At 44.0% G+C, this 23,097-nt stretch overlaps 1 protein-coding gene across 4 annotated transcripts; it reads right to left on the reverse strand.

Annotated features, from left to right (window-relative positions):
- Positions 1–919: 919 nt before the first annotated feature.
- kcnk10b (potassium channel, subfamily K, member 10b) lies at positions 920–22,464 on the reverse strand. Of its 4 annotated transcripts, none has more exons than XM_046856640.1 (7): positions 22,200–22,464; positions 19,243–19,652; positions 15,041–15,158; positions 6,361–6,521; positions 5,993–6,182; positions 5,371–5,513; positions 920–2,455 (listed from the first exon to the last, which is right to left on the reverse strand). In XM_046856640.1, the coding sequence occupies exons 1-7, from the start codon at positions 22,288–22,290 to the stop codon at positions 1,841–1,843; spliced, it is 1,728 nt and encodes a 575-aa protein (XP_046712596.1). In that variant the 5' UTR covers positions 22,291–22,464; the 3' UTR covers positions 920–1,840. The 4 variants fall into 4 exon arrangements, with proteins under 4 accessions (XP_046712596.1, XP_046712595.1, XP_046712598.1 ...); XM_046856639.1 differs by having other exon boundaries at positions 5,993–6,185; positions 22,200–22,462; XM_046856642.1 differs by lacking the exon at positions 22,200–22,464 and adding an exon at positions 21,626–22,073.
- Between the last annotated feature and the right edge of the window lie 633 nt (positions 22,465–23,097).

Consider the following 23,097-nt stretch of genomic DNA (forward strand, 5'->3'; position numbering starts at 1 on the left):
CCAGTTTTAAATCTGCTATCTACCTATCTATCTATCTATCTATCTATCTATCTATCTATCTATCTATCTATCTATCTATCTATCTATCTATCTATCAGGTGGCCTTTATCAGATATCAGGATGGTTGAATATTTCAACATCTAAGGTGATAAAAGACTCTTAGCCACAAAGCTACCACTCGCAATTTAATTACAGTTTTTCTCAGTTGCTTTCTCAGATCTTTAATATTTGCAAACCAGTAAGTGCATTCTCAAAACAATTTGTACAAGCAGCATAATACATTGGATTTCTTGCAAAAGCCTTAGTTCATCCTTAGTAAGTATTTTGTCAATGAACATATCATTGCTATCAGTATAACAAGTACTTTTGTCATTGTTCACAAACAAGATCGTCAAAATGTTTAGTCATGTTATAAAAATTGACACTGCACAGTTTCAGCATTTCCTGATGTAAACTACAGTTTGGATTACAATAATTGAAAATGCACAAGACTGAATTTCTTCTGTATGGTATACAGGTAGTCGTCGACTTACGACCACGATTGGTTCCGACAGACTGGTAGTAAAACGATTTGGTCGTAAGTAGAGTAGGCTATATGTACAGTACTGTGAAATGATAAAAATCTTTAAGAAGTATTTTATCATAATTTTCTTTTATTATTGTTATACTGTATATATCATCATATTCTTTGTTCATTTTATGCCATTTGTATCATCTCTACACCATTTTGTTTCTTACTGTTGTACGCCGCGGCTTATGGTCGTAAGTTGCATAGGTCGTAAGTCGACGACTACCTAAAGGTTCACGAGATTCACCTTTGACCTATTTCAAAGAACTAGTTGGTTGATCTGATGGCATTCACTCTCCTTCATTAGTGAAATTCAAGATTCATCTGCACAATTTATCAATTCAAGTCACATTTACAAAAAAAATGTTTAATAGAAATTTTAGATGACAACTGGTTTAACCATTTTGCATTTATTGACTTATGCCATGAACTGATTACTTAATGTTTTGGGGGTTGAGACCATTCAGGTGAAACCAGTATTATATATTTTGATCATGACAAACAATTAATAATAACAATCAATTTGTTGAATGTACCAACGCAATCGCAATTTGATTAAAACAACAAGAAATGTTTTATTGATGTGCACAAGTGAAATTCTGTAATAGCCCATGATATATGTTCTGCATAATCCCTGGACAAACCACTTTTTTTATTCAAACAGATCCTTGAGTAAAACAGATGTGTAGATATTTCATGTTACATTGATTTGCATTTCCATGTAAATACATTGTGTTGAACATTCTGACAGTCATTAATCATTTATTTCCAAATAGCAATTCTATATCTTTATCTGTATTCTTGTTTATTAATGGAATTTTGGCAAATAATCAACAAGAATGTTTTTTTCTGAAAAGCCAAAAATGTATTAAAGTCTGTGAATGGCTCTCTTGTAAACTTACAGCTTAGATATGACTGAACACAAAGGACAGCAGTTTCTCTTCAAGGATATGTCTCCTGAAAAGCCATTGTCATAGCTCCTCTTTGAAACGAAGATAAATCTTGCTATATCACAGTCTCAGGCACTGTAAATAGCAATGAATAATTCAGAAAATGTAAACCTACAGCATGCTTCATCGATTTTAATGACAAATGTATGACCCCTGATAGCTCACATTTTTGGCAACCAAAATGATTGAGAATTAGAGACATTGACTATGATTCATCTGAATGAGTAAAGCCATATCATACAAAACAGAAAGGCACATTCTGTGGCATTCATGAATCACTTGCTGCACATTTTCATTGACTTGTCTATGGTTGGTGTGCTCTCTATACCACCATTTTCTCTGCCTCTCTCTCATTGGCCTGAGCAGGCACAAAACCATTTAGCTGCTCAGGCTGCTCAGTGCATTGTGGCAGACTGGTGAGCGTGGTGTTGTTCTCTTTCTCTGTCGCCTCCTCCTCCTGCTCCTCTGCTTCATGAGCCTCCTGTCTTTCCTCAGCCAGCGTGTTATTACTGCTGTTGCTGCTGAGTCGCATTGCATCCTCTGTGATATTTGGTGGCAGGTCTTTGTTTCTGTTGCGCTTGGCCAGCTTGCTGAGAGAGCCAAAGCGGTTGAAGATGTTTTCCTCTGAGGCCATGTCCTTGTTATAGGGCTCTGCCTTCATTTGAAGATTGCTTAGCTTTGTGTCAATGCTCTCCTGTGAGGATGTGGTAAAGCGACCTCTGTCAAAGCTGGAGAAGATGGCTCTTTTCTCTGGAGAGAGAATGTCAAGAGATTGTGCACGCTGCTCCAGACCCAGGCGTCGACGTTCCATGCTGCGAATTGTGGCAGCACGTTGCAGCTTGTCATGGAGCTCTACACTGAGGCGTCTCCGGGTTTCCCGCAGCTCAGCACGCACGTTCGCCTTCCATTCAGCCGCATGGGCCTTAAACTCCCCAACCTGACAGACACACAGTCAGTCATTTTAACGCATATGTCATACACATATGCGTTACAAATAATAATATTTAGATTTATGATTACATAATATTCACAAGGTATATAAAACACAAGTCTATTTGCGTCATCTTACTATTGACACACAGTGCCTGTCAAAAAACTTTGGAAACACCCAGTATTTTATTGTTTTTGAAAGGCACATGAGTGTTCATTTGTTTTATATGCAACAAACTAATTTAACAGTAAGATTTACTTCATACTTCAAAAAGAAAATCTTGGCAAAGAAAATGTAATAAACTTCATTTTCATTGAAAAACCCTCCCTTTACCACTTTATTCACTCTTGGCATCTGAACATTTAGTTTCATCAAATATTCAGCTGAAATACTTTGAAATGCCTCTTGTAAAATTTGCCAAAGGCTTCAATTGTTGGATATTACTTTCTGTCCTTGTGATCCAGTTCATCCCAGAGCAGTTCAATGACTGGTTACTTGCAGGCCGTTTCATGATATTTAAAACTTTAGCTGACTATTAGCTCTCTAAATTATGCTTACAGAGCTAGGCCATATGCTTCTGGTTAGTATGTGCAATCCAAGTCCAATCTGAAAAAAAATGCTCCTTATATATATACCTCAATCAGAATAAAAGTGCCCAAACCAAATTAAATTATTATTGGTTTGAGAGCTGTGGGATAAACCTTTCTATAAACCAAACAAAATAAAAATATTGATATGTAAATGTGTTAAACTGATTACTGCCATTGATAGGACAAAACGCTCTTTCTGAAATCTCCATGCAATTTCGGATGCCTCTCTTCAACTGGCATCCATATCAGATCTCGTATCGGCCTATTATTCATGATTCCCTTGCAGAAGATATACACTTTTTTACCCTGCTCTCATGAACATGGAATTGATATGTCACAGCACGGTATTCTGCACAGCTTCCGATTTTGTATAAAACAACCGCGACACACATAATTAGGGGAATTGGATTTCTGGCAGTCTCTTTTTCTGGGACCATAAATCTCTCTACTGGTCCACACAAACATGTGAATGACTAGCGACTCGTGCAAACGTTTAGTTTCCTTTCCGGGTCACTAAATTCCAACAATATAACCCGCTCGCACCAGTCCTTACTACAGATCTTCATCCAAATGCTTCTGCTTTTTGCAGGAGGGAGGGGTCATATTGAGATGCTCATAAGAGATGCATAGCCACCAAAAAGCTCAGCTTAATGCATCCGTCTTTTCCGCATACCCTCCAGCAGTATTATGCCTATAAATTCATGCTGTTATTTGATTAAGAGAAACACTTAAAAATAAAAATAATAAAAAAACATAAAAATAGCACGCATAATAAATAATGAGACTCCATGTGGACATGAAAAAAACATGGCAAAACGCGCATGGGCTAATGTGTGTATTTTACAAAGTCATCCATATTGAAAGTACCAGCACAGCACAGTCTATCAAATCTTTCAATTAGAACTATTTTTATCGGAATGACAAAAAAGTGTACATGTAAACGTGGCTAGTGTCTTGTTATATGTAAGTTGGTTACAACGAACCACAATCGAATTGGCATTGCTTGCCGTTTAAATATGAAATAGTAGACATTTTGGTTTAGTATTTCTTTTCACCATTACCCTCCATTTAACCTACATGTATATAATAGGTTAGGATATTTTCTAATATAATCATGAACTATATAGCTACATGTATTTTAATTTAAATGATACTAATATTGCCAGTCTGATTAAAATAATTCTGTTAAATTACCTATTTTGAGGATACGAACTACCACTTCCTGTGCCCGCCTCAGCCTCATTCAGTTTAAGGTTTTGTACAGAATTCATCTTTCCAAATCGAAGCAGGCAAAGATCTATCCTGGGGTTGAGGACAGATGTGACAGATGTCATGCTTCCCCCTGTCATTTGAGTCATATGTTTTTTCTGTGCCCGAAATTGCATGCATTCTGGACAGGTTTTTTCAGCGTTATGTCCTCCATATTTGGAGTGCAATTGACGCATGCCCACTGATCGCTATATTTGGGGTTACCGAGTCGGTATCACTGAGTTCTGCACACAAAGATGTTTTAGCTTTCTCATCTTTATTGGCCAGACGTTGCATACTTCTTCACTGGAAAACAATAGGATGTCCTTCCATCTCTCGGTGGTTTAAAGACTTAATGTTTTTTCTTAAGTTGGAGAAAATAAAATATACACTGAGGGGTTCTACTGGCACTTTTTTTTGCAAGTGGCAACCTGTTATTTCTTATTTTAGGAGACTACGGGTGCTACCTGGTTAAAGATCTAAAGTGGTCAAAATTGGACTGTATGCATGACCTTTGTTCTGTTTCTTCAGTTGTTTAAGCAGGGGGATGTGGGGTGTGTGTGCGTGCGCATGTGTGTGTGTGTGTGTGTGTGTGTCTTTGTCTGGGGTTTTGTCTGTGTTTTGGGGGTGGGGATGTTTTCTTTCTGTGTTTGTTTAAAAAGAAAAACTGAGAATTTCTGTTTACATTTTTGTATCTGTCAATGTTGATTTTTCACTAAAAAAATTTGGAAAATAAATAAATAAAATTACCTATTTTGTTGCATATATACAAAAGGAACATGCGTGTTTGTCTCAAAAATGATGAAAAAAATAGGTGTTTCTAAACTTTTGATTGTACTCTACAATTATTACCCAGATCATGACCATTTTGTTGCTATTATTGTCAATCCATTAAAATCATCATAATCAACTCATTTGCAGGATATCATTACCATCAGAATATTTTCTACCCACTAAAGAGTTTTGGATTTAAATTATTAATGTGAAAATTGTTACTGAATAACTAATCCTTTGTTCTAAAAAGACTCTGTGATGATGTCATAAAAGAGAAGGAAAATAATGCAGTGTTCTTTATTTCATTACCTCCTCCTTAGTTTTCTTGGAAAGGACTCTTAACCAGTCTCCTATCATGCTGAGAACTGCTGCAAAATACGCCAAACCCACTAAGATCCAGAACCAAACTAGTGGCTTATACCACTTCTTGTATTCAATCATTCTGTCCCCACCTGTAAATAAACAGCAAAATGTTAACATTTGAATTTGATTTGTGCTTTTAATGTAAACCTGAAACTGTTGGTAAAATGCTGCTGGTAATTACAGTAAACTTACACCATACACTTTTCCTTCATTCCTTCCTCAGGAGTTTCTAGGTGTCTCAACATTGGGATGTGCCAGAATGATATGGTGTTTAATTTAAAAATAACTTTCTAGTAACTGAATAATTAATAATACTGAATTATATGTTTAATAACTGAATATGATTTGTTTCTCTTTGCCAAACCTCAAATGAGACATGAAATTCCCCCAAATTAATTGTATCTCATTACATTTTTTAACATCCCAAACAACCAAAGTTCATATTTTACAACACACCTGGGTATAATATGATGAATGGAATCAGACATGGTTGAGCAGGGAAATTAGCCATGATGAGCACTGAGCTATAGTGTAGGCCTAAAACACATTATGTTGGTATCAACGGTACCTGCTACATAGTCCCCAATACCAACAGTTGTGAGAGTAATGACAACAAAGTAGATGGCCTCCAGTGTAGTCCATCCTTCAATGTGTTTGAAGATGACAGCTGGAATAGTGACGAAGACAATGCACCCAGCCAGGATAAAGAGAATAGTGGAGGTAACACGAATTTTAGTCTGGCTAATCTGCCTATGTCTCTGCTGAAAAGAAATAATAAAAGTAGAATATAGTTAAAAAATGCAAAATCCATAACAATTTGGTATATAATAAAATTGCAATAAAGATCATATCAAACTGATGATACCATGAATCCTAACTTACAACAACAACAAAAACCACCACAACAACAACAACAACAATATTAATAAAGTTTACCCGAAAAATTCTCTCCACTTTTAAAATGCTCTTAACAAACATGGTCCCCAGTTGATCACCAATGCCAGCCAGTAGGAACCCAAACAGAGGAATTCCAAATATGGCATACAGGATGCAAAAAATCTTGCCACCCTCAGTGCTGGGAGCAATGTTCCCGTAGCCTGTACACATGAGTGTAGAAAAAAAGTGATTATTTTAATATTGTCTCTAAATAAGTAACACGTCAGTGATTCATGAACTATTTTGAGAACTAATTTTATGTCATCGCAGGAAATAAAATGTAACTGAAACACCATGGCAGTAATTACAGACTGCTGAAATGAAATGAATGCAAAACATGCTCATCGAAGTCATGCAGCTACTGGAAAACAACAGTCATCAAGTGCAATAAGACATTTTAATATCAAAAAAACAAAATGTTCAGTTCTGTTTATCAAATTAAATAAACATGTGTTGTCCATAAAAAACTTTATACTTTGATGGTAACAAAAGCTACAACATGTAATTCTGATTGAAACATTAACAGATGAATTCATTTCCATGTGATGATGTAGCTTGTCTGCATTTCAAATCTTTATAAAATTTCTGCTTCAAGAAAAAAAATTCAAATAGAATCAGAACTGTATGACTGTATAATATAAACTAAGGGTTACACACTACATCATTAGATCTGACTACCCGTGACTACATTTCAGTGTGTTTATTGACTTCCATTTTGGTGTATACTTTTCGTGTTCACAATCTGCATGGATAGTGTTAGGCGTGGCACAGAGGCGGAAGCCGGAGTAACGGCAAACAGAGACTTTATTTGAACAAGGGCAGAGCCAACACAAAAACACCCGTGCAGTTCGGGATAATCCGGAAACGGAGCAGTTCAGATAATAAACATCCACGGTGCGTTATGGAGGAAGCGCGCACGGAGGGAAGCGACGGGAAGCGCCGGTAGTCCGAGGCGCTGGGAAGCCGAACGCGGCCGTGGAGTGAGCGAGAAGTCCGGGCGAAGAAGGCACGTTGCGGGAGAAGCACAAGCGCGAACACACACAGCATAATCCTGCCAGACCACGCACGAACGCATAACAACGGACCCGGAATGTGGGTGAGTGAGTGGTTTATATGGTGGCAGGAAATGAGAGGATAACGTGCTTCAGCTGTGTGCGATTTGCGCTGCGTGCTTGGGGCGCGCGGCGGCAAAGGCAGCCTCTGAAGGAGGCGTGGCAGGCGGATTCTGACACCACCCCAAAGGCGGCACGGGCGCCCCAAGCCGCCAACAGCCCGGTGGGCCCGGCACTGGAGGAGGGCCTCCAGTCCTCCAGGGTCGAAGGGACCCGGACGGAACCGTCACGGAGCCAGGACGGAACACAGCCCCACGCGGAGGCCAGGAACGGGGCGAGGTCCTTGTTGCCGACTGGAGGCGGAGAGACGGCCATCACGGAGCCCTGGGCGGGCGGCGGCCCAGCGGAGACAGGAGGCGGAGGGACGACCCCGCGGAGACCCGGGCGGGCGGCGTCCTGGGCGGAGACAGGAGGCGGAGAGGCGACCCCTGCGGAGACCGGGCGGGCGGCGTCCTCGGCGGAGACAGGAGGCGGAGGCGACCCCTGCGGAGACCCGGAGCGGGCGGCGTCCTGGGCGGAGACAGGAGGCGGAGAGACGACCCCTGCGGAGACCCGGAGCGGAGCGACGCCCTCGGCGGAGACAGGAGGCGGAGAGACGACCCCTGCGGAGACCCGGAGCGGAGCGGCGTCCTCGGCGGAGACAGGAGGCGGAGAGGCGACCCCTGCGGAGACCCGGAGCGGAGCGACGTCCTCGGCGGAGACAGGAGGCGGAGAGACGACCCCTGCGGAGACCCGGAGCGGAGCGACGCCCTCGGCGGAGACAGGAGGCGGAGGATGCCATCCGCGGAGCTCTGGAGCAGGCTGACACCATCGGCGGAGACTGGAGGCGGAGTGCTGCCCTCAGCGGAGCCCAGGAGCGGAGCCATGCCCTCAGCGAAACCCGGCTGCTGAGCGACCTCCCCTGCGGTGGTCTGGAGCTGAGGCGGCAGCCCTGGAGACCTGACATGGCCAGGCGTCCCTGGCAGCAACCTGGAGCGGACGGCGTTACCCAGGAAGGACAGGAACGGGACCTCATCACCCACGGGGACCTGGAGTGGAGAGACAACCTCGGTGACTACTGGAAGCAGGGCATAGCTCGACGGGCTTACCAGCTGGAAGGCCTTCTGGACGGAGCCCGGAGATGGGCGGCGTCCTGACCGAGTACAGCGGTTGAGTCGCGACCTCGTCAGGATTCGTCGGTGCGGCGTCAACTTCCCTGGAGCTCAGGAGTGACCTGTCTTCGTCCAGGAGCTTGGAGACAGGATGTCACCGTGAGAGGGGTCCCGAGGCGAGCCGTCACCTTGTGAGAGGCTGTGGGCGAGCCGCCGCCGGATGAAGCCAGGAGCAGCGGTTCGACATCCCTTCGCAGTCCCGGAACTGAGGTGAGAGCTCTGGGAATCCCTTGGGAAGAGGCGGTCTGTGGCGTGGTTTCGCCTACTGAGTGCTCGTGGGCGAGCCGTCACTTCTTGGGAGACTGTGGGGCGAGCTGTCGCCGGATGTAGTCCGGGCAGCGGCTCGGCGTCCCTTCGCAGTCTTGGGTGGAGTTGAGAGCTCTGGGAACGAGAGATGGCCTCGCCTCAGGGAGACTGTGGGGCGAGCTGTCGCCGGATGTAGTCCGGGCAGCGGCTCGACGTCCCTTTCGCAGTCCAGGGACTGAGATGTGAGCTCTGGGGATCTCTCGGTGGAAGCGGAGCTCTGAGATATGGCATCGCTGTCTGGGAGACTGGGGCGAGCCGTCACTTGGGAGACTGTGGGCGAGCCGTCACTTGGGAGACTGTGGGCGAGCCGTCACTTGGGAGACTGTGGGGCGAGCTGTCGCCGGATGTAGTCCGGGCAGCGGCTCGGCGTCCCTTCGCAGTCTTGGGTGGAGTTGAGAGCTCTGGGAACGAGAGATGGCCTCGCCTCAGGGAGACTGTGGGCGAGCCGTCACTTGGGAGACTGTGGGCGAGCCGCCGCCGGATGAAGCCAGGAGCAGCGGTTCGACATCCCTTTCGCAGTCCCGGAACTGAGGTGAGAGCTCTGGGAACGAGAGATGGCCTCGCCTCAGGGAGACTGTGGGGCGAGCTGTCGCCGGATGTAGTCCGGGCAGCGGCTCGGCGTCCCTTCGCAGTCTTGGAGTGGAGTTGAGAGCTCTGGGAACGAGAGATGGCCTCGCCTCAGGGAGACTGTGGGGCGAGCTGTCGCCGGATGTAGTCCGGGCAGCGGCTCGACGTCCCTTTCGCAGTCCAGGGACTGAGATGTGAGCTCTGGGGATCTCTCGGTGGAAGCGGAGCTCTGAGATATGGCATCGCTGTCTGGGAGACTGGGGCGAGCCGTCACTTGGGAGACTGTGGGCGAGCCGTCACTTCTTGGGAGACTGTGGGCGAGCCGTCACTTCTTGGGAGACTGTGGGCGAGCCGTCACTTCTTGGGAGACTGTGGGGCGAGCTGTCGCCGGATGTAGTCCGGGCAGCGGCTCGGCGTCCCTTCGCAGTCTTGGAGTGGAGTTGAGAGCTCTGGGAACGAGAGATGGCCTCGCCTCAGGGAGACTGTGGGGCGAGCTGTCGCCGGATGTAGTCCGGGCAGCGGCTCGGCGTCCCTTTCGCAGTCCAGGGACTGAGATGTGAGCTCTGGGGATCTCTCGGTGGAAGCGGAGCTCTGAGATATGGCATCGCTGTCTGGGAGACTGGGGCGAGCCGTCACTTCTTGGGAGACTGTGGGGCGAGCCGTCACTTCTTGGGAGACTGTGGGGCGAGCTGTCGCCGGATGTAGTCCGGGCAGCGGCTCGGCGTCCCTTCGCAGTCTTGGAGTGGAGTTGAGAGCTCTGGGAACGAGAGATGGCCTCGCCTCAGGGAGACTGTGGGGCGAGCTGTCGCCGGATGTAGTCCGGGCAGCGGCTCGGCGTCCCTTCGCAGTCTTGGAGTGGAGTTGAGAGCTCTGGGAACGAGAGATGGCCTCGCCTCAGGGAGACTGTGGGGCGAGCTGTCGCCGGATGTAGTCCGGGCAGCGGCTCGGCGTCCCTTCGCAGTCTTGGAGTGGAGTTGAGAGCTCTGGGAACGAGAGATGGCCTCGCCTCAGGGAGACTGTGGGGCGAGCTGTCGCCGGATGTAGTCCGGGCAGCGGCTCGGCGTCCCTTCGCAGTCTTGGAGTGGAGTTGAGAGCTCTGGGAACGAGAGATGGCCTCGCCTCAGGGAGACTGTGGGGCGAGCTGTCGCCGGATGTAGTCCGGGCAGCGGCTCGGCGTCCCTTCGCAGTCTTGGAGTGGAGTTGAGAGCTCTGGGAACGAGAGATGGCCTCGCCTCAGGGAGACTGTGGGGCGAGCTGTCGCCGGATGTAGTCCGGGCAGCGGCTCGGCGTCCCTTCGCAGTCTTGGAGTGGAGTTGAGAGCTCTGGGAACGAGAGATGGCCTCGCCTCAGGGAGACTGTGGGGCGAGCTGTCGCCGGATGTAGTCCGGGCAGCGGCTCGGCGTCCCTTCGCAGTCTTGGAGTGGAGTTGAGAGCTCTGGGAACGAGAGATGGCCTCGCCTCAGGGAGACTGTGGGGCGAGCCGTCACCTTGTGAGAGGCTGTGGGCGAGCCGCCGCCGGATGAAGCCAGGAGCAGCGGTTCGACATCCCTTTCGCAGTCCCGGAACTGAGGTGAGAGCTCTGGGAACGAGAGATGGCCTCGCCTCAGGGAGACTGTGGGGCGAGCTGTCGCCGGATGTAGTCCGGGCAGCGGCTCGGCGTCCCTTCGCAGTCTTGGAGTGGAGTTGAGAGCTCTGGGAACGAGAGATGGCCTCGCCTCAGGGAGACTGTGGGGCGAGCTGTCGCCGGATGTAGTCCGGGCAGCGGCTCGACGTCCCTTTCGCAGCCTCTGAGACGAGTTGTGTGCTCCGGGACCCCTTTGGTTGAAGAGATGCATGGGCTTGGAACCGAGCTCTCCTTGGGACTTGGGAGCACAGAGGAGCTTACGTCAGGAACCGGGAGCGGAGCTGGGCCTCTTCGAGACCTGAGCGGAACTGGGCCTCTTCGAGACCTGAGCGGAACGGAGCTCTTCGAGACCTGAGCGGAACTGGGCTCTCTTCGGAGACCTGAGCGGAGCTGGGCTCTCTTGGCGACCTGGAGGCGGAGCTGGGCTCTCTTGGCGACCTGGGCGGAGCTGGGCTCTCTTGGCGACCTGGGCGGGCTGGGCTCTCTTGGAGACCTGGGCGGAGCTGGGCTCTCTTCGGAGACCTGGGCGGAACTGGGCTCTTCGAGACCTGAGCGGAACTGGGCCTCTTCGAGACCTGAGCGGAACTGGGCTCTCTTCGGAGACCTGGAGCGGAACTGGGCCTCTTCGAGACCTGAGCGGAACTGGGCTCTCTTGGCGACCTGGGCGGGCTGGGCTCTCTTGGCGACCTGGGCGGGCTGGGCTCTCTTGGAGACCTGGGCGGAACTGGGCTCTCTTCGGAGACCTGGGCGGAACTGGGCTCTCTTCGGAGACCTGAGCGGAACGGAGCTCTTCGAGACCTGAGCGGAACGGAGCTCTTCGAGACCTGGAGCGGAACTGGGCTCTTCGAGACCTGGAGCGGAACTGGGCTCTCTTGGAGGTCTTGGGACGGAGCCGAGCATTCATGGAGGTCCTGGAATGAAACAGAGCCAGCCTGGATCTCCTGGAGCACGGCGGAGATCCCTTGAGGACCTTCGGCGGAGCAGAGCTGACCTGGAGGGCCTGAAGCAGCGTGGTAACCTCCTGGAAGCTCTGATGAGGAACGGCGTTCTCAGCAGCGGGGGAGAGGAGATGGAGATCAGCTGTGGTTATCCCGAGTTCCCTGGTGAGAAGCTGGAGGAACTGGGTGCAGGAGCTGAACTCGCCCGCCATCGTGCTCCACAGCTCTCTGGCAAGGGAGAGATTCCTCGGTAGAAGAGACATGTGGAGGCGATTTTCGCCTCTTCAGTGGGATAACCGCTGGGTTTAACTCCACATATTGATCCACGCTCCTCAAAAATCCTCCATTCGGCTCTGTTGCCGGAGAAGCGAGCCGAGTCCTGTGACGCCATGAAGGGGCGTGGCGCTGCGGCGTGCCGAGCGGCTGCGAGCTTCCGGGTTTTCCCGGGGGCGGAGCTTGGCTGCCGCTTGACCGCGGCAGAACGAACCCGACCTCCGAGACACGGCTCGCGCCGGGACCACGGCGTTAACCCGATCATGTCCTTTTCCTTTTTTTTTTTTTCTTTTGTCCTTTCTTTTTCTTTTTGTCCGATATTCCTATTTCAGGGGTCCGTTATTCTGTTAGGCGTGGCACAGAGGCGGAAGCCGGAGTAACGGCAAACAGAGACTTTATTTGAACAAGGGCAGAGCCAACACAAAACACCCGTGCAGTTCGGGATAATCCGAAACGGAGCAGTTCAGATAATAAACATCCACGGTGCGTTATGGAGGAAGCGCGGCACGGAGGGAAGCGACGGGGAAGCGTCGGTAGTCCGAGGCGCGCGTGGGAAGCCGAACGCGCCGTGGAGTGAGCGAAGTCCGGGCGAAGAAGGCACGCTGCGGGAGAAGCACAAGCGAACACACGGCATAATCCTGCCAGACCACGCACGAACGTACAATAACGGACCCGGAATGTGGGTGAGTGAGTGGTTTATATGGTGGCAGGAAATGAGAGGATAACGTGCTTCAGCTGTGTGCGATTTGCGCTGCGTGCTTGGGAGCGCGCAGCGGCAAAGGCAGCCTCTGAAGGAGGCGTGGCAGGCGGATTCCTGACAGATAGATAACAGAAACACAGTTATCTTCCCAAATTAAATCAATCCCACAAAACCTTCCACATGAATCCACTTGATTTAGCAGAGTCTATAAACAAGAGCAAAATAAGATGCCCTCAGTTACCTTTTCTTACTTTTTAATGGCTCAAATAAATAATATCATGCCAGACTCTTACAATAACAGAGTGAAACAAAAGAAGGTGCACATAGTGGTACAAATTATGAAAGAAATTTAATTGAGGGTAAAATAAATGTTACCTATGGTGGTGATGACGGTTCCAGCGAAGAAAAATGCACTGCCGAGGTCCCAGTGGCTAGAGTTATAGGACGTATCTCCCATAGGACTAACCCCAGCACTGACCGCATCTATTGAATGCTTAAGAGGACAAAACCATACAGACATTTAAAGACAATATGAATAGATACAGCTACAAATCTCATATAAAATAGATAGATAGATGGATGGATGGTTGGATGGAGGGACTCAGGTCTGTCATCATCTTACTGTAAAACAATAGCAGCAGTAGACAGATCTGCTAAAATAAATTAGGATGATGTATCTGATCACATCATCACTGCAGATGTAACAGAGTGAATAAGAGGAAGAAAAGGGCAAAGAGCAGTCACACAACATCATTCACTTTTTCCTGTACTAATCATGGTAAGGAAACTGGGTGTGACTCTTAAATATATATCCTAATAAAACATGCCACTTTGTTTAGGGACTACACCATAGTCAATATTTCTGGTATTTCTAAAGAATATTACTGTGTTAAGACTACCAGAAAGCAACCAATAGCATTCGCTACAGTTGAACCCTACACTTTCATATGAAACTACAATGTATGTTCATAAACTAAATATACAGTACACACTGGTGGGATAAACATGCCAATTCAATATTGCATCTTCAATATTTTTCTGAAGCTGTTTAATGAGATGAATAAGACACTCAGCAGAAAGGATTCTTAATATTCACTACAGTCTCAGCAATTTACCTCATTAACATTTTGTATTGTGTATACATGCATTTATAGTAAATTAAAGTAGCCTTTTCTAGAGTTTGAGGTCCAAGTCCACGGACGCAGGGGCCTTCGCTCGCCTTGCTTGTCCATGTAGGGCGAAGCCGCACCGCTACTCGAACCCTGGCGGTCCGTTATTCTGTTAGGCGTGGCACAGAGGCGGAAGCCGGAGTAACGGCAAACAGAGACTTTATTTGAACAAGGGCAGAGCCAACACAAAACACCCGTGCAGTTCGGGATAATCCGGAAACGGAGCAGTTCAGATAATAAACATCCACGGTGCGTTATGGAGGAAGCGCGGCACGGAGGGAAGCGACGGGGAAGCGCCGGTAGTCCGAGGCGCGCTGGGAAGCCGAACGCGCCGTGGAGTGAGCGAGAAGTCCGGGCGAAGAAGGCACGCTGCGGGAGAAGCACAAGCGAACACACGGCATAATCCTGCCAGACCACGCACGAACGTACAATAACGGACCCGGAATGTGGGTGAGTGAGTGGTTTATATGGTGGCAGGAAATGAGAGGATAACGTGCTTCAGCTGTGTGCGATTTGCGCTGCGTGTTTGGGAGCGCAGCGGCAAAGGCAGCCTCTGAAGGAGGCGTGGCAGGCGGATTCCTGACAGATAGATAACAGAAACACAGTTATCTTCCCAAATTAAATCAATCCCACAAAACCTTCCACATGAATCCACTTGATTTAGCAGAGTCTATAAACAAGAGCAAAATAAGATGCCCTCAATTACCTTTTCTTACTTTTTAATGGCTCAAATAAATAATATCATGCCAGACTCTTACAATAACAGAGTGAAACAAAAGAAGGTGCACATAGTGGTACAAATTATGAAAGAAATTTAATTGAGGGTAAAATAAATGTTACCTATGGTGGTGATGACGGTTCCAGCGAAGAAAAATGCACTGCCGAGGTCCCAGTGGCTAGAGTTATAGGACGTATCTCCCATAGGACTAACCCCAGCACTGACCGCATCTATTGAATGCTTAAGAGGACAAAACCATACAGACATTTAAAGACAATATGAATAGATACAGCTACAAATCTCATATAAAATAGATAGATAGATAGATAGATAGATAGATAGATAGATAGATAGATAGATAGATAGATAGATAGATAGATAGATAGATGGATGGATGGATGGATGGATGGATGGATGGATGGATGGATGGATGGATGGATAGATGGATGGATGGATGGATGGATGGATGGATGGATGGATGGTTGGATGGTTGGATGGTTGGATGGAGGGACTCAGGTCTGTCATCATCTTACTGTAAAACAATAGCAGCAGTAGACAGATCTGCTAAAATAAATTAGGATGATGTATCTGATCACATCATCACTGCAGATGTAACAGAGTGAATAAGAGGAAGAAAAGGGCAAAGAGCAGTCACACAACATCATTCACTTTTTCCTGTACTAATCATGGTAAGGAAACTGGGTGTGACTCTTAAATATATATCCTAATAAAACATGCCACTTTGTTTAGGGACTACACCATAGTCAATATTTCTGGTATTTCTAAAGAATATTACTGTGTTAAGACTACCAGAAAGCAACCAATAGCATTCGCTACAGTTGAACCCTACACTTTCATATGAAACTACAATGTATGTTCATAAACTAAATATACAGTACACACTGGTGGGATAAACATGCCAATTCAATATTGCATCTTCAATATTTTTCTGAAGCTGTTTAATGAGATGAATAAGACACTCAGCAGAAAGGATTCTTAATATTCACTACAGTCTCAGCAATTTACCTCATTAACATTTTGTATTGTGTATACATGCATTTATAGTAAATTAAAGTAGCCTTTTCTAACTGCTTTCCTGTCCTTTTAACATGAAGTAGAAATTGTTTAAACAAAGTGCACACTATACGATTAGCCCTATCGCAGGCTTGTTTGGAGAGACTCCTAACAATAGACTGACATATCTAATGTGATGTGAGTTTCTTGGTCTGTGAGAGCATTTTCAAGCAAGTTTAATTTTCCTGACAGCAAGTATCAAGGACAGTGCTAAAAACCACAGTGAAAATCTGTGAGGAATTTATTTTCAGCTGTCATGTGCTACAATCCCTGAATCCAATTTATGATCCATCTGTTTACATTAGAAGGGGGTATAGTGGGCAAAATGTAAACACAAGTCTTCCATATGAAATTATTGTTTGTTAGAAAATGGTTGATAGGAATTGCAAAAAGTAAAAAAAAAAAAACATGATATGATTCCTGGCAATGTACACTTTTTACTACAGTTTTCACAGTCCATGTTTCTCATAATTCTCTTTCAATATTTTTTTCTCTACACAATAGTGCAGAAGGAAACTCACAAGAGAAAGCACAATATCAGGATTAAGCATGCTTCAGCAAGGTAAAGGTTTTTGTGATTGGTCATGTAGTGTAAACTGATCACATATTTTCTAAATTTGTTAAGATTAAAAGATACTTGTTTGGCATATGCCCCACAGAACCAGATTAAAAAGTGTGTAATCATTTAAGTGGTGAAATGTTCTATATAAGGAGACAATTTTCTGTCACAATGTGTTTTAGTTTTTACTTAACACAATATGCTATTTTATACAGTTATAACAACACTTTGTATTCATGATTGTAGTGTCATTTAGCCTGAAAAAAATGGCAAGAGCAAACAATCAAATAAGAGCTTCAGCTAATAATAAATAGAGAGGTGGTGTTAATTAATATTTTGTTACTGCAGTAAGGCAAAAAGGGTTAAAGCAGCTCAGAGCTAAAAGAATGTAATACAGCATGTAATTAAAAATGCTTTGTCTTCTCTGAGTCATCTCTACCCAGGTAAAAAAAAACAGCATACTGGAAGGATTGCAAAATATATACTGGACATTCTGAGTCAGTACTGCTCAGCCCCCTTAAAATGCCATTTTCTGTCTGACAGAATCACAGCACTGCATAACTCCAACTGGTCTTACACACCAGGAAGAGACAAACACACCATAACAAGCGTGACAAGGCATCAAATTACAAGATACCTTGTGAAGGCGAAAACTCATCAATAATTTTTTGAGGCCACTCTGTAGGCTACTTTCATTAAAATTGAGTTACTTAACATTCACTCTTGTTGACAAAAACATTTTGTCAAAACTAGGTCACAGGCTGTGTGTATGAAGCTGTGGAACATTAGTGGGAGATTTTAATATGATTTTAAATGATTTGATGTTATTGAAACATCCTGTGATGAATCATGTAAGTGCACTCTTGCATTCAAAGGTGTTATTGAAGGAGGGTTATAATTTCAGCAGATTGTAAATATGGTCAGTGGCCTGATCATATATGAGCAGTGCATGGAGATAGAGAATATGTAAGAGATCTTTTAGGAATAACAGAGGAGTGACAAGCTCCAGCATATCAATGTCATTATGCTCCATAAAACAGAATTTGTGAAGATTGGCATGAAAGAACATATTTGCTCCAAACAGAGCGTTAGCCTAGTTTTAATGTTCCTTATTGGGCACAAATCTCCACAATTACAGTCAAAATCTAAGCCTAAAAAATAGGCTTTTTAAACAGCAGTATCCACTACAGAAATGTGAGAAATATGATAAAAAATGTGATTAACCAAATATTTAAGACAAAGGTATTGGAAAAGGAGATTTGATAGACAGGTGTGCACACGCTTTTGACCATATAGTTTTAAATAGTGAAACAGCAAGGCCAATTTTTTTGTTTTTGCTATCGATTAAAGATATTAAATCTCTTTAGTATATCTCATACACATAAATGTGGTGTTTGTTGCTCTCAAAAGAGGAATATGAGACAACGGATCAGAATTTTAGCTGATTATATACAGTACAGACCAAAAGTTTGGACACACCTTCTCATTCAAAGAGTTTTCTTTATTTTCATGACTATGAAAATTGTAGAGTCACACTGAAGGCATCCAGGGCTATTTGACCAAGAAGGAGAGTGATGGGGTGCTGCGCCAGATGACCTGGCCTCCACAGTCACCGGACCTGAACCCAATCGAGATTGTTTAGGGGTTAACTGGACCACAGAGTAAAGGCAAAAGGGCCAACAAGTGCCAAACATCTCTCGGGGAACTCCTTTAAGACTGTTGGAAGACCATTTCAGGTGACTACCTCTTGAAGCTCATCAAGAGAATGCCAAGAGTGTGCAAAGCAGTAATCAAAGCAAAAGGTTGCTACTTTGAAGAACCTAGAATAGGACATTTTTCAGTTGTTTCACACTTTTTTGTTATGTATATAATTCCATATATTATTCCACATGTGTTAATTCATAGTTTTGATGCCTTCAGTGTGAATCTACAATTTTCATAGTCATGAAAATAAAGAAAACTCTTTGAATGAGAAGGTGTGTCCAGACTTTTGGTCTGTACTGTATGTATGTGTTAAACCATGCATTGCTGGAAAAGATGTGAGCCCCTTAGTTCAATTGAGAGTAATTGTAATGCTGCAATATACAATGTCATTCTATATACACTCACTGGCCACTTTATTAGGTACACCTGTCCAACTGCTCGTTAACGCAAATTTCTAATCAGCCAATCACATGGCAGCAACTCATGCATTTAGGCATGTAGACATGGTCAAGATGATCTGCTGCAGTTCAAACCGAGCGTCGGAATGGGGAAGAAAGGTGATTTAACTGACTTTGAACGTGGCATGGTTGTTGGTGCCAGACGGGCTGGTCTGAGTATTTCAGAAACTGCTGATCTACTGGGATTTTCACGCACAACCATCTCCAGGGTTTACAGAGAATGGTCCGAAAAAGAGAAAATATCCAGTGAGCAGCAGTTCTGTGGGCGCAAATGCCTTGTTAATGCCAGAGGTCAGAGGAGAATGGCCAGACTGGTTTGAGCTGATAGAAATTCAACAGTAACTCAAATAACCACTGATCTTATTCTTATTCACTTCAGCTTCATTCAAGGCTTGATCAAACATATTATTATCAAAAAAGTCTTGTGAGCTTAGACATTTAGTTGATATATTCATGTGTAAATGATAATATTCATATGAATATTATAAAATAGCTTTCTCCAAGAATTACTGGCAGCCAAAATGCTTACCTTGATTAAAGCTTCCAGCTCAGCAGGGGATACACACGGGTTCCCCTGGAGGAACAGAGCTTTCTCCTGCGTGATGGTGTTTTTCTGGTCACTCTCAAAGGGCTGCTCTAGTGCTTGAAACACTAATCCACCCCCCACTAGATAGAACACTACCACCACGAACACAGCCAGCACAGTCTTCCACTTCATCACAGAGTGAAGGGCTGAGCCATCAACTATGGCGTCCATGCTGGCCACTATGCTTGCTGAGCGTGAGGAGATGGAGAGACGTGGCAGGGGGCAGTGTTCATTTGCCTTTGCCTCATAGCCCATGGGATTCTGTATAGCAGCTACACTGGCCTGGACCAAGGAGGACTGTACCACACCTGGCTTTGGCTTCTTTGAATTGGCCATATTTGTCTGAACCACCACTAAAGAGAGAGAATGACAGACAAAGAGCAGGATTTATTCAACTGATGAAAAACTGGAAATACCTGGAACATATTTTTATTAATGTTTAAATAAAGGTGCAAAATGTGTCAAAGACTTTTAATTAGCTTTACTATTGTATCATTAACTGTCCAACTTAAAAAGTTAAACACACAAGGGCAATAATTCATTTATTTATTGTTAGTTATTTAGTCATTTATTGTTAGCCACTGATACCACACTACACATCAATAGTACACTTCATCAGAGCTTTGCAAAGAAATTCACAGAAATACACAACTTCACAAAAATACACCACTGGAGAACTATAATTAAAGCTGTAAGTAACATTCATTGCAACTGATGATGTGTTGCTTTAATACAGCTTCTGCAAGGTTTTGCTTGTTAAAGCAGCCATCAGTGCTCTGAGGGCAATTTTAGTCTAGGGCTAGATTTAGAACAGTTTCATTTTGATTACATGGGTTAACCTTTTTTTTCCTATACTATAGCACAATGAGTCTAAATAAAAGCTTCAGTGGGAATTACTGTTCATGCAATGTGAGGTTACACATCCAAAACAGAGAGAAATAATTACCAAATGCACTGATTTTCAAATAAGGCATACTGCAGCCTATAATAGAATGTATTGGAAAAGGGCAGGGTTGTGGAGAAAGAAAAGGACACATAGATTTTAAGATTATAGGATGCGTATCGACAAACCCCCTTGCCCAACCTATGGGAATTGTTTCCTTTAGTGGCACGCAGGAGGGTGGAGTCAAAGCACGCCAATGATGTAATGCTGAGCAGAAACCGTTAGCAAGCACATTTGTACCATGCTTTGACCCAGTGACCAACATGATACAATTCCTTTGAAAATCTGATATATTAACACATTTTGTTCCTGTAATTTCTACTGGCAATATGGGTAGACCATACACGTTACATGTGCAGATTAAAATGTAATTTTACAGTGTGTTGACAGCATACTGAAATCTACATTATTACAATGAAATAACCCTCGTTATCAAATATACAATGATTTAAAAAATATAGGAATTTAAAAAATATGTATATGTTATTTAAGTTAACTTGACACTGACACGATGATCTCAATTAGTACTTATTTATGCTAATTAATGTAAATGTTAGAAATGTGCTTGCCTTATAGTATCACCAACAGTATATAAACCTGATCGATTCAAAAATGCTAAAGGAAGTTTGGGTGATGAAAGTTACACCTGCATAAAGTGGCATTTAAGGCATTTCATCAGATGATAGGGAGGGACCCTTCAGCAGTGTCCTATGAAGGACTTTGAGTATAATGAATGCATTTAGCAATCAGTTAAAGGCTTATAACATTGTTAGCATTCTTACTGAACAACTAAAATTAGATATTTCATATACTTCCATAAGTACATTATCACATTTAATATTCATAACTGGAAATGTTCAGGTTTCGTCACTTTCAGGTGACCACTGTCGAAATTATCCTTTGGAGGACGCAAAAGCATTCCCTTCTTTTCTCTGCAGTTCACTGCTCATTTTCTCAAGAGTAGTAGACACTTCTGACTGAATCTTTATCCTATTATTTAAACTTTTTATTTATTTTACAATTTATATTTTATAATAAAGGCTCAGTATGATAAACCATAAAATCAAAGCTACCACTCACCACATGGACAGAACGTTTCTTCAAGGCATCCACCCACAAATGTGTTAATACCCAGGCACAACAATAAAAACTTAAATTCTTTTAACAAAAATAATAAAAAATTTTCACATTATAATCCAAATGATTTAAATGAGTAATTGAATTAGCATGGACTAAAATGTCCAGGGAAAATATTTCATGAAATTAAGAAATTATAGAAAATAATCTTCAGTAATTAAGAAATAAACTAATATGAGATATAACAATTGTGCCAATAATAAATTCAGGCTGTTGATAAATAAATTATTCTAGATAAACACCCACCTTGCTCAGGGTTCCAGTTGACTTGTTTCCTTGGATTCTCAACTGGGAATTTCATCGTGATTTTTCATCAGTCGACCAAAAGATATTTTTGGGTTATAGAGTTTATTAGCTACTAGCTGTTAAGCGACATTTGATGGATTAGTTATATATTTTAAATCCGTGTCAGCTGGCTCCTTGGGTGCAAACCCTCTGGTCGTTTGAATGTATTGTCTGAGGTTGGAGTATAATTTTGTCGGCACGCGAGCGCGCGTCGTGCCCGCGCACGCCTCTGTATTGTAGCTCTATGGTCATTTAATTGATCACACCTACGTAGCTTATTATCACACCGAGTACCTAACAAAGAATTAACAAACGGAGCAATTGGATAAATCAGATGAAACAAAGCAGGGGTTATGTGTGAAAAGAAAGCATGTGTGCTACACCCTTTACTCATCATTGCGTCTCATCATTCAGCCACTTTGTTTCAAAACCCCAATGGTGAAACCCTTAATCGATAGAAGTGCTCATGAAATATAATACATAAAATAGTATAAAATGAACTGCATTAAAACTGCATTGAACACTTTGTACTTACTGGTTCCTGAGTGGATGCTATCAGCATGGACAGTTCCTTCGTCAGATGCAACGTCTATTCCTATATACACACACGTGGGGGGTTGAGACATCGACTGCGCCCAGAATCCTATACTCCTGTACTACCATACTAAATAGAGTGTCAAAAATAGTACACAGCCACAGCACTAATTTATAGTCTAGACAATTCATCTATTCTGTCTGGACTCCCGGTGACATTAAAATAGCCTATTATTTGTTTAATAATCTATTCGTTATAATACTAAATAGCACTTGTTTTAATGTGCGTACTAACTGGTTAGATAGTGTGCAGTATGCAATACATACAAGGCCATATAAAAATGTCGATTGCATCTCAATAATAATTAATATTTTTTGTTTATCCCATAGTATGCTTTCGAGACAAAATCAAGTTGTGCTTTCGTGCCATTATCACATTCAGTATCTACAGTATAGAAATGTTGTGCAAAAAACATAAAATTGGGCATGTCCACTTTTTGACAATGCATATAATATTCTACAATATTCTAATTAGATCTTATATGAATGCACATTAACGTGGGCTTTCTGTATTGCTTTTGTTATTTCTTTCCTTGTTTTAAACGTGTATGGGAAGGTAAATAAGATTAAAAAAGAATATTAAAGGTTGTGTAAGGTTTTCATGATGTGTTGCAAGCTGGCTGTATAGGAACCACCTAATGGTCCTTACAAAGCCAATTAATAATGCATGAAATTGTGCTTTGCTTCTGTTAAGGCCTATTAATAATAATGATCAAGCAGTGCAGAAAGATTTCATGTAACCATGTGCCATGATTCTGCACATAAAATATCCGGACGGCCAAGTGCAAGGGCACCTTCTGTCATAATTACGATTAAAACTAACTGTGCAAATCAGATTA

The sequence above is a fragment of the Silurus meridionalis genome, chromosome 8 (genome assembly GCF_014805685.1).
Source record: "Silurus meridionalis isolate SWU-2019-XX chromosome 8, ASM1480568v1, whole genome shotgun sequence".
In the NCBI taxonomy this organism is placed as follows: Eukaryota; Metazoa; Chordata; class Actinopteri; order Siluriformes; family Siluridae; genus Silurus; species Silurus meridionalis.